Source organism: Piliocolobus tephrosceles, chromosome 7 (genome assembly GCF_002776525.5).
Source record: "Piliocolobus tephrosceles isolate RC106 chromosome 7, ASM277652v3, whole genome shotgun sequence".
NCBI lineage: Eukaryota > Metazoa > Chordata > Mammalia > Primates > Cercopithecidae > Piliocolobus > Piliocolobus tephrosceles.
Window position 1 is genome coordinate 69,627,358 of NC_045440.1, and position 12,560 is coordinate 69,639,917.

Sequence of the window (12,560 nt, forward strand, 5' to 3'; positions counted from 1 at the left end):
TTTCTTCAGTTGGTTCTGAGTTGGAAATAGGGGTGAAACGAGGGAAACTGATCTTTATTGATGAAGTCCTAAATGGTTTGAGCCAGTGGCTGCAGAGGTTGTGGGTCAGCGTTCTAATGCAGTGTACGATCTGGCCCAGCGCAGTGGCTCATGCCTGTAATCCCAGCACTTTGGGAGGCCGAGGTGGGCAGATCACAGGGTCAGGAGATCAAGACCATCCCAGCTAACACAGTGAAACTCTGCCTCTACTGAAAAAAAATAGAAAAAATTATGTAGGCATGGTGGTATGTGCTTGTAATCCCAGCTACTCAGGAGGCTGAGGCAGGAGAGTTGCTTGAACCTGGGAGGAGGAGGTTGCAGTGAGCTGAGATCGCACCACTGCACACTTACCTGGGTGACAGAGCAAGACTCTGTCTCAATAAAAATAAATAAATAAATAAAAATAAAAGATCCACCTATTATCTACATGTATATTTAATCTCCCCTCCTTTTATCACTCTCTTTTTTTGGCAAAAGGATGTTGGTTAAAAGGTAAAGTGAGGGATCCAGAGCTTCACTGCTTGATGATTGTTCACTTGTATCCTTAGTCAATTGTATCACGAGATCTTCTTAATCTTTTTTGTTGCCTCATCATTGCGATCATTTGATGAGAGAGTGGCCACATACAAGCATTTAAGACTTTATATGGAATTCAGTGTACCAGCATCATGGACACTATGATAAAAACAAAAACAATTTAAGTCAATTTAATATTGATCTGGTTTTTCAGAGCCAATGGGGTGACTGACTTGGTTCTTCAGAAGCAAGAACTTGAATTGTCCAACCCAGTCTAGAGGAACAAATCTCACAGGTCATGAGGACCAAAATTAGAGAACCAAGTAGTCTTTTGTCAAGCTGACATGTAGACCTTTCTACCATACCTGTTTCACTGATCCAAGTATAGCAAGAAGTATCTGCAATGGTATAGATACCACCATGACTAGCAAAAAAAAAAAAAAAAAAATCCAGAAGAATTCAATTGTTCAACTATCTTGCCAACAGTTGAGATGGATCTGTATTCCATCTAAGGTAGAGGTAGTATCACTTATAGTTTCTGCCAGCATTAGTGATACATGTCTTGCAGTCTTCTGTTTGCATGGTTCCTATGGCTGGAAACTGCTTTGGTTGTTTGTATAAACAATGAATCAGTAACTCCTCCAAGTAAAGTGCCTGAATACTAAAGGATAGCCTCATTTAGGAGCTTGCATCAGAGTTAAAATTTCCAGTCTTGATGATCTATAGAAATAGGGTGTCTGTGTACTGGTAAGATTTGTAATGTTATTTTTATAGTGCATGACGTATGTGTGCATAAAGCAAGCAGGACCAGCTATCTAGATGCAAGGAAATTAGTGTCTGGTGGGAACACACAGGGATCCAGAAAAAAGAAATTATTCATGACCTGAGGTTGAGATCAAAGCTGTTCATTAGTTGGGTTACACATGTGAATCTCTGTTAGTCTCTTCCAGGTGACAAATAATTGGTTCATCTTCCTATGAAGGTTGTTGAATTCAAATTTATAATTACATAGATTCTAACTAATCGATTATAATAATAGGGTGTGTGTGTGTGTGTGTGTGTGTGAGAAAGGGACACTAGCAAAATCACAGGTTGATTTATCCATGTAAGTTCAACTGGAAATGCCATTGGATTTAATTCCCTGTGGTCTCATTTGATGAGACTGAAATTTTCCAAGAGTTTTTGATTATGGTAGTTTCGTGAGGGATAGCATATCCAGCAATCAATGAGCTTGAAGGTTACTATTTAGGATAATCCAAGATTAGTGTTAGAAAATGATTATGCTCTGATAGGAAATTTTAGTAAGAATAAAATGAAGGAGAAAAAGAGTCATGGTGGGTGGGTGACTATCAGGGGTCTTTAGAAAATGAGAAGAATGATTGTAATTAAGTAGATAAAAAACAAAATGGTAATTACACCAGAGATCTTGATCCAATATTGTGGGGAGAAGCTGTCTACTCTCTAAGGTCATTATCTCCCTCTGAAGGTCTTCAGTCAGCTGTCTACTCTGAAGATTTAAGATTGTTACCAGTTTATCTGTACCATGATGAGTCATTTCATGGAGGAATTTAACTAGTGTTCATTTGAAGCCATCTGGTGCCACCAAAAATGCCAGAGATTATCTGAGTAAAGCTAGAACTGTTTTGTTTTTTTTTTGGTTTATTTATTTATTTATTTATTTTAGAATCAGAGGCTAAATGTTGATATTTTATAATGGTGTCTTATAATTACTGCAGAGATTTATTCTCTAAAATTTTAGATAGGTTCATAACCTTGATTAAGGCTGCCTCTTTAGCAAAATAATCTGTTAGAACATTTCTTTTAGCTTTTGTATTGTTTATATTTTCATTAGCTTCAATCTTTATAATAACTACATCTGTATGGAACAGAAGTGTATGTAAAAGTGTTTTAAGCATCTTCTCTGTTTGATGGAGGTTCTAGCAGATTTAGAAAACCCTTTGTTTCCAGAGCACCCCAAAGTCATGTACTTTTTTTTAAATTGTACCTGTATATATATTACTCTGAGGTCTTTGTCCAGTTAACAAATTCAAGTACATACAATATTTCTGCCATCTGGGCTAATTTTACCTCCAATAGAGGACTATATCTCACAGACACATAAATTAGTGGTAGCATACTCTGCTTCATAACCTCTAGTTTCAAGTTTTGAAATATGATCCAGCAACAAATAATATTTGGTCAGGGTTTTCAATGGCAGTTCTTAAAAATACTGAAGTGCAGAAAGTTTCCTGAGGTAAGAAAATCACGGGTTCACTTCTTCTGGTAGGGGAAGGAGAGTAGCAAAAATAGGGTGTTCCAGTGGTGAACAGTAATGTGAGAGGGAGAGACTAACAATCTCTTATGAGTGTTTAATGCTGGTTGAAAAGTGTTGTGTGTTCCGAGGCGGTAGTAATGTCTATATTGCATGAGGAACCATGAGATCAAGAGGAGAGTCTGTAATTAGCTCTGCAGAAGCACCAGGTTTTGAATTGGCACCTAGGCTTTTAAACAAGAGGACTAAGCCTTGGTAACCAGGTCAAGGTGATAAGTTTTTGAGGATTCTTATGAAGTTGAGTTAAAACCCTAAGTGTTTTTCCAGTTTGCTTATGCACAAGTAGATAACAAGGCTTTCACTTGGGATGCCTATGGAATAAATCTGTTGACAAGCCTTCCTCAGATTCCAGAAGGCCGGTTCTTGATTTAGATTGAGTTGTCATCATCTCAGGAACAATTTACTTGACCCTTGTTTGTAATATCTGATTAAAACATGCAATTCTCCTGATTGTTTTTTGAGGGATCTAGGATGTTTTTTATGATCTTTAGTCATCAGAAGACAGTGATTTTCCTCCTCACATACATTATGTCTTCAGTAATGAATTAGATTTTTGTAAAAATTATGATTTATCTTTTGAAACTTTATATATCTTTAGTGCTAAAGCTGAGAGCAAGTAATTGGAATCCTGTTTACAAGCTTCCTTGTTCTCTGAATGAAGTAGGAGATCATATACATATTGTAACATAGCTGAATCTCAAGAGAAAATTTAGGTCTTTTCATTTTTGATTGAGGACCTGGGAAAAATAGAAGTGGGCTTCAGTAAACCTTTGGGGCATGACTATTCAGGTTTACTGTTGTCCTCCGCAGGTGAAGGTAGAAAGCAAACATTGAGAGTGAAAAAGGGGAAGATGTCAGTTATATTTTGATTGGAGGTTGTTGATGGGGAGGCTGGAAGCAGACTAATTAGAAGCAGAGGATTTATGCAATTGGTTTTGAAACATATTTGGTTTTGTGTGGTTGGTTCTGAGTTGAGAACAAAGGAAAAAAATAGGAGAGCTGGCAGTCATTGACCAAGTCCTGAACATTTGGGGCTGATTGCTGCAGAGGTTATAGTTTGTCTTCCCCGGTGGGTATGGCAGAAGTTGTGTGTCAGTGGTCTGTGGTCATAAGTGCTCTGCCCACTCTCCATATATTCAGTCTCTCACTGTTTTGTCTCTTGTAAATCTTCACATATAATTTGTCTCCAACTATGTCTAGAAATAATTTGAAAAATAATTGATACGTGTAGTTAGATTTTTGCAAAGGGGATATATATTGTTTTGCTTAACAAACTAATGGCAGATACTTGAAAACATGAATTTTTCTCCTTAATTCCGCTAGAGTTAATTTTTTTTCTCTGTAATTGTTTGTGTTGTTACAGAAGATCTTAATGATTTAAGAATGGAGGGAGTAACAATCCTGGTACCTTCTGGGAGCAAATTTAACCAAGGCCGTCCTACTTACCCGGCTGAGCCTCAGGCCAAGGTCACACTGAACATCTGTTCAAGGTGTGCCAGGTAAAAGACATAATAGGTATAGTATATATAAATATGATCTGATTTTTAAAATCTAAGATTTTAATGCAAAGATTGTACTCCTCTGTGTTAAGAAAATCTTTTCATTCCAGTGATCTTTTGTGCTAATATTGGCAAGGGAGTTAGTTATGCAGTTTATCCTGTGCCCAATGCCACTCACACCAACAATGAATCAAAGAGTTTAGATTGTCTTCACTTCACAGCTTGAGACTATTTTATGTCTTCTGTCTCTGAATTTCATTCTCTGTCTGCCATTCTGTTCTCTTTCAAAGAAAATTTAAGGGTCTGAACATTCAAAGCCACTTTTAAAGCACCTGCATAGAGGAAGAGTTTGGCCAGGTACAGTTTAAGATCTGATATTATTGACCTCTTAACCTGCCCCTCATCCTGTTCACCTCCTGGAAAGAATTTAATCAGCTTGACGCTTTTCAGTTTTGGCAGCTGGAAGCAATCTTTGCATATACTGTATGTGGCCAAAGAAGTAGCTTGTAGTTACTGCCAAGTCAGCTCCCAGTGCTGGTCTAGCAGAAACTCACCAAATAGCTAGAATTCATTCTTTTGTAGGAACTAAATCTCATTTGCAAAGAGGCTTTTAAGCCTGTTTAAATGATAAAACAAGCCTTCTAACCCTTATGTAAATGGTCCAGATTAGCAAGAACAATGTACTGGCTGGCCAAATTTATCTCCTTTTCTTTATGTCTAGCTGCTCTATTGTACTGTTTGAGAGGAGATTAACTGCTTGGATATAGGGAGGGAGGAAAGTGTAGGAAAATCAAACCAGATTTTTGTAGCTTTTTCTCTTTTGCTTTACCCCTTTGGAAGTTTTTTAAATTTTCACAGGCTTAGAAAAATAGAAAGGACAGCTCTTAGAAAATCAAGGATGTTATTTGAGGCCATTAAGAGAAATAGCATAGCATAGCATAGTGAAAACAGCAATGGAAACATTGCTTCAGACAAGTAATATTTGGTGGTTGACTTTTCTTCGTAGGGCTGTGAAGAGAACTTCTAATATTTATGTGACAATATTTAAGCATCCTGAGTGAACACAGTCATTGGTGGATGAGTTATATGACATTTTATTATAAACTTTGTAGTATAGTTGTACATTTACATTATGACTGGAGAGGGGTTGATGCTTGGTTCATGTCGTTTGTAGCAGACTGGGATATGAGGTGTTTGTTTTTTCAAAACGGAAAGTTTATAAAAAGTGTTTTTCTAATATATTGGGGATTTGAACTGCAAAAGGACCAAGCACATTTGTAGCCCTAAATTATCATTCAGCTTGCCAATGATAAACTGTAAATCATAAACAACCTGCATTTAAAGTCAGAACATAACAGAATTTTTCAACAAACATTCAATGGAGTAATAGTTGGTGGCATGTACTACATTCTTGCTATAAACCACATACTATTCTAAAGACATTAAATGTGTAAACTGATTTAATTTGCAGATAATTATCAGAGTTAATTACTATTACTATCCCCATTTTATAGATAAGAAAACTGAGGCATGTATTGATTGAATAACTTGTCCAGAGTAATACAACCAATAGGTAGAAAAACACAGTTTGAAACTTAGGCAACATAGGTTGACAGTCTACCTACTAGTCATTCTGCTTTATTGGTAAGCATCAAGCTATTGTCTGAAGGTGAAGATGGGAGGCCTCAAATAGATAAAAACAATGAGATAGAAAGTGATTTAGTTGTTTGAAATGATGAAAGTTCATGACTGTTTTGATGGAGAATAAGGCATTGTTTTACTTTCAAAAGCAAAGGAGAAGTATATTGATTCAGATAAATGTGGTAAACAGTATGGAAGAAGATTCCAGACTATTCATTTTAGAGCAGCTACTATAGCTAGAATTTAAAGAAGAAAAAACAAATATCAGTTGTCAAGAACTATAGAGAATCTGAGATTTTATTGCATTTGGAGCTTTATATTTATAATATATATTTATATATTATATTGTGTTTTATGCGTACTAGGAAAACTCATGAAACACCTGGGTCAGAGACCAAGGACTTTACTACTTACAGCAATAACAATAACCAGGGTATTAGCATCTTCACTGGTTTCCTGAGCCAGAATTCTCAGAGTAACACAAATAGTGCAAAAGATTATATTATGTAAGAGGAAACTAAACTTAGAAAGTGTGACTATTCTGTAAGAGACCATTAGCACTCCTATGTGTTGCTCCAGGGAGGGCCTCCATCTGTATCCTCCAAGTCTGTGTGCTAGATCAGCAGTCCTCAACCATTTTGGCACCAGGGACTGATTTCATGGAAGATAGTTTTTCCATGGATGGTTGATAGGGTGAATTTTGAGATAGAACTGTTACACTTCAGATCATCAGGCATTAGGTTCTCATATGGAGCATGCAACCTAGATCCCTTCATGCATGGTTCACAATAGGGTTCATGCTCCTGTGAGAATTTATGGCTGATCTGCCAGGAGGCGGTGCTCAGGTGGTAATGCTCCCTTGCCTGCCACTAACCTCCTGCTGTGCCAGGAGGTTCCTAACAGGCCACAGACCAGTACCAGTTCATGGCCTGGGGGTTGGGGATCCCCATGCTATACAAATATTCTTGAACAGATGATCTGTAGAAAAGGCTGTTAGTGTCTTTAAACATGAGAGACACATGGAGAACTGTCTCCCAGTGCTACATTGGGTAGATTACTTTTGTCATGCATTGATGTGATGATCAAAGCTTTACGTCATTAATTCTCCAACACCAATCCATGTCACTGTCCCACCTCTCTTTTTGCAAGTAAGGTATTTAAAATAGTGAGAATTATACTTTCTAAGCAGGGCTGAGCAATTATCAGAGGCAGAAGTCATAAGCTGAATCACGGTGGGGAATGTCTGGTTGTATTGTGTGTCCATATAATACTTTGAAATACCACTTGATTAGTGTCTTAATCTATTTGGGATGCTATAAAATACCATACAGAAATACCATAAACTGTCTTATAAATGACATCTATTTATGTCTCCCAGTTCAGGAGACTGAGAAGTCCAAGATCAAGGTGCTGGCTGATTCAGTGTCTGGGGAGGACCTGCTTCCTCATAGATGGCTGTCTTCTCATGGTGTCCTCGCATGGTGGGAGGATGAGCTAGCTTTCTGGGGTCCTTTTTATAAGGGCACTAATTCCATTCATGAAGGTTCCATCCTTGTGACCTAATCACCTCCCAAAGTCCCCACCTCCTTATACTACCACATAGGGGGTTATGTTTCAACATATGAATTTGGGAGTGAGCACAAACATTTAGATCATACCAATTAGTTACCAATCTCACATAAAAAAAAAATCAGGATATCTACCTTCTCTTAAAAATCAGTGCAGCTGATAACACTGGGTCTATATTCTGGAGAGATATCACAGTAGTAGCTTCCTCCTTCTCTAGACCCTGAGGCCAGCAGTCATGTTCCAGTGCACTTTGGTTGGTCAGCTTAGCTTTATTCATTTACACTATCTGTCTAAAGTCTGGAGGACTTTGTTTGTAACCTCTGAATTATAGAAACACTGTTCAAAGGAGTAAAGACTGTCCCTTTTCCTTCTGAGCATTTGATAAGTGAATCTATGAAATAAACGCACAACAGGCAGGTTAACAGGAGAAAAGGTCTACAAATTTATTATGAACTAAGTGGCATCACGGGAAAGAAAAGTGAATACCCAAAAACCTAGTGAGATTCAGGAGCTTAGATACCCTCTTCATAGGGGAGAGGGTAAGGGGAATGTAGGCAACTTAGGGGAGACAGAATGATTTTGGGGAAAGAAGAATGAGTCTTTGGGATAATCAGTGATAGTTTGTGAGAAAGTTTACCTGGGCATGGTGTCAATTCCTAGCCTCCTTCTCCTGTGATAAAAGTTCATCCTCCTTGGTTAATGAAACTCCCAGGGAGGTGACTGATGGTAATGATGAAGTTCCTTTTGGAGAATCTGTCTTTAGGCAGATGAGGGAAGTTCAAAGCAAGCCTCTTCTTGCATTTGCTGTTTTCTAAGTGCCTTCAGCTCAAACTAATCAGTATACTAAAACAGCATATTTTGGGGTTGCATGTTCTAATCTCCTTCAGCTAGAACTTCAAGGGTAAGCAATGAATCAGGTCTGGAAGAATGCAGGTGAAAGAGCCTGGCCAGGCCAGTGGGAGAAGGATCCAGTGCCAAGAAGATACAGACAGCATTCCAATGTCTCACAGTGTCAGGTTATGGGCACGAGTTTAAGGCAAGCAGCCTGCAGTCTTTAGAGCCAGGAAATCCCTCAGAATCCAGACAGAGTGAGCCAGTCAGAAATTCAGTGCTGTAGATCAGAACAACATGTAGAAAAATGACTGCTTCATTTAGGGAACTGAGCTCATCCCCATTGCTTTCTTTCTGGGCATCTGTATTTTGTGGGGAAGAGACAGATGAGAGGAGAATGCAGAATTCATAGAGCAAAACCAGACACTGGATTTTAACCTTGGAATCAGGATTTAATTCCAAATATTGCAGGATTGGAGATAGTGTGGTGCAGATGAGTAAGAAAAGTTAGGATAACGAATGTTAAATTATATCACTTTACTTACCAACACCTTTCAAGAGTTTACACAAAGGTAGAATAGAAAGACAATCTGCTCTGGAGTGTGACCAAAGGGAACTCACATCCATACTCTAAATTACCTAGTATGTCATTTTAGGGAAAGCTCTTAAAATCTGATTCTGTAGCTGTGAAAGGGAGTTCATATAGCCTTGGAGATCATTTCCAAGGGCAACTGGGAAGGCTGGATATGATAACTAGAAGCAACTCAGTTTTCTCTTTTTCTCGCATGCTGGGATAATTACCGTATAAATACTTGAGCAGTTTAAAATGCTTTGAGTCTTTTTCCTCATCTTTTTGAGAAACTCATGTTAAAATGCTAAGATATTGAGGAAAAAAGTGACTCATTTTCCTGACATTGAGTGTTTTCTCTCTGCCTAAGACTTCTGACTGACCAGGGGAGAAATCTCTGGTCCATCTTTCAGGATTTCTGTGTTCAATGAAACAGTGTAAAGTGGCAATGTTTTTGTTTGTTTTTTGTGTTGTTGTTGTTGTTGTTTCTTAGAGTTTCAAGGTCAAGAAATCATTTTCTCATAGAACTGTAATAAGTGAGCTTAATGGATGTGTTGTGAAATTGAAATAATACTATAATGCTAAGATATTATCAACCATCTTGATATAGAATCAGTAAGACTCAAGTGATGTTGAGGGTTTCTGCAAAGAGCCCATCAATGACCAAGTTAATGTAAAAAGTGGAGTCTACTCCTCAGATTTTTATTTTCCTTAATTTTTTTTTCAAACATTCCACTGGTTGTAAACTACTCGTAGGGTTATAGGGACTCAGATCATGCTACCCCAAATATGGCGCTTTGGCATGTTGGGTACTTTGAACTGAAGGAAACTGGTAGAACCTCAGAGGCAATGTCTCTCTGACTTCTCTCCTCCTCCTGTCTTCTGCCATTCTTTCTTCCTTGAAGCAAGACATAGAAACCAGATTTCCTCTTCCTGGGTCTTTGGGCCTTTATTCCTAGAGGCTCCTGTGTCACTTAAAATTTTAGTTAAATACATTTGTTATGCTTTTCTCTGGTTACCTTGTCTTTTGTTATAGGAGTGTCATCTGTGACCCTTATGATGGGTGAGGAAAAGTAGCACATCTTTTGACCCCTACTGTCACAGTGTCTGAAAGTGAGTTTGCATATAGTATATCCAGAACCTTATTGCTCTTATCAAGCAATAAGAGCAATAATTTTAATTTAAATTAATTTTAAATATAATTTAATTTTTTCATTTAATTTAATAAATGTTTTAAATAATAATTGTATATATTGTATATTTATGGGGTACAATATGATGTTTTGATATATTTTTACTTTATGGAATGATTAAATCAAGTGAGTTAAAAAATCCATTACCAATTATACTTTTTTTGTGGTAAAAACATGTAAAATCTACTTTTTTAGTAATTGAAATAGACAATGCATTATTATTTATTATAGTCACTGTTTTGTGCAAGAGATCGCTGAAACATATGTATTCCTTCTAACTGAAATTTTATACATTTTGACCAACATATTCCCTTTCTTCATTAGTCTCTTTTCCTCCAGCCTCTGGTAACCACCATTCTATTCTTTACTTCTATGAGTTTGACTTTTTTAGATTTCAAATATAGGTGAGTTTGTGCACTATTTGTCTTTCTGTGCCTGACTTATTTAATTCAGCATAATATCCTCCAGGTTCATCTATATTGTTGGCAAATGACAGAATTCTCTTCTTTTTAAAGGTTGAATAATATTCCATTGTGTATATACACCACATTTTGTTTATGCATTGATCCAATGATGGACACCGGCAGTGGTTCCATAACTTAGCTATTGTGAATAATGCCACAAGGAAATTGGGAATGCAGGTATCACTGTGGCATACTCTTTTTAATTCTAAAGCTTCTGCACGGCAAAGGCAACACTGAATAGAGCCAACCCACAGACTGGGAGAAAATATTTGTAAACCATACTCTGATAAGGGGCTAATATCCAAAATATATAAGGAACTCAAACAACTCAATAACTAGAAAACAAAGAACCCAATTTAAAAATGGGCAAGGGATTGAAATAAACATATCTCAGAAAAAGACATACAAATGGCCAGCAGATAACATGAAAAGATGCTAATCATCACCAATCATCAGGGAAATGCAATTTAAAACCACAAAGAGGTATTGCCTAACACCTGATAGAATGGCTGTCATCAAAAAGATGAAAGAGGAAAGATAACAAATACCCGTGAGGATGTAGAGAAAAGGGAACCATTGTGCACTATTGGTGGAAAAATAATATAGCCATTATTGAAAAGTGTGGAGCTTCTGCTGAAAAGTCAAAATAGAATTACTATATGTTCCAGCATCCCACTTCTGGGTATATATTTAAAGGAATTGAAATCATTATGCCAAAGAAGTATCTACAAAGAATTCTTCTCATTCAGAACCTGACTGGAAGATGTGATCAGTGATGGGACTGACACATTATACTGGCAATGACTGAGAGATTTGAGAGATACACAACCACTGACAGAACTTCTACTTTTCCAGGCATCAGGGAAAGAGAAATTAGGGCTACGTTAAATAGCTCTGTAGAGTGTTCTGTGCCAAAAAGTGATTAAAGGATCAAGAATATAACACAAGGTTTCTTGTTTAGCATAGTTATAAGAAATAAAGAAAAATAGAAGTTTTTTTCATAAATTTTTCACATGAGGCTAGAAAAGTGCAAAATAGCTTGTGTCTTCAAACTGGAAATTATCCTGTTACTTTCATATCACTTGACAGCCTTAGTCTGGTGTGAACATTGCTGCAATTTGTGTGACTTAAACAGAGAAATGACATTGTTTGGCAAGTGGGAAAATGCGTGGCTAATAGATAACTCACCATCAAAATTTGTAAAGAATCTAATCTAGAATATCTTATTTTCCCCCTTAGATCATGAGTGAAGTAAGTCTTTATAAAACAACAATTTTGAGTAAATAGAGCATTGGCTATGAAGGATATAGTAGTGGTTCTTATAATTGTTGAGTTTATTTGTTATAAGGTAGATGTTTAAAATAGTCAATGAGTGTCTTGGCTGGACTTACAGAAGATTCCACAAATACAGTTACATATCCTGAAATGATATGGGCAAAACAAGCTGCATTTCTTGCCTAGGAGTCACAGTACAAAGTAAGCCATATCAAAAAAGTAAAGTGTTGGTAGGTCAGTAATGCAAATTGTCAGTAATTATCAGCAAAAGTTTTGTGGCTTAAAAAATTATAATTTGCAAAATTCTGAGCATTGCCTTAAAATTCTCTATTTAATGTCTTGAATTTTGTTTTAATATAACAGTTAAGATACTAATAACTAGAAGACAACTGCTGATACCAAGGCACTAAATTACTATTTCAATGAAGTTTATAAGCCATTTTTCTGGAAAGACCACCCACTAATTCTGTCTACCCACTGCCATTCTCAGGAGTTAAATCTTGTTTGTGTGGACTCATGCCAGGGCATTCCGGGTGGTAAGATACTATTTGCTTTTGATGGTGCAAGTGTTTGCATTCCTTCATGCTTAACATCAATAGTGCACAAAAAAGGGAGCCGAAAGCCATTTTAAAA

The 12,560-nt window shown here is 37.0% G+C and overlaps 1 protein-coding gene across 3 annotated transcripts in view; it reads left to right on the plus strand.

Annotated features, from left to right (window-relative positions):
- Positions 1–12,560, plus strand: part of C7H8orf34 (chromosome 7 C8orf34 homolog) — a 481,075-nt gene that overhangs the window by 292,988 nt on the left and 175,527 nt on the right. For 2 of the 3 annotated variants that reach the window (XM_023222402.1, XM_023222400.2), the window contains exon 8: positions 4,251–4,386. In XM_023222402.1, coding sequence (XP_023078170.1) covers positions 4,251–4,386 — 136 coding nt within the window. The remainder of the gene's footprint in view (positions 1–4,250; positions 4,387–12,560) is intronic. The other variant, XM_023222401.1, reaches the window with a different exon arrangement.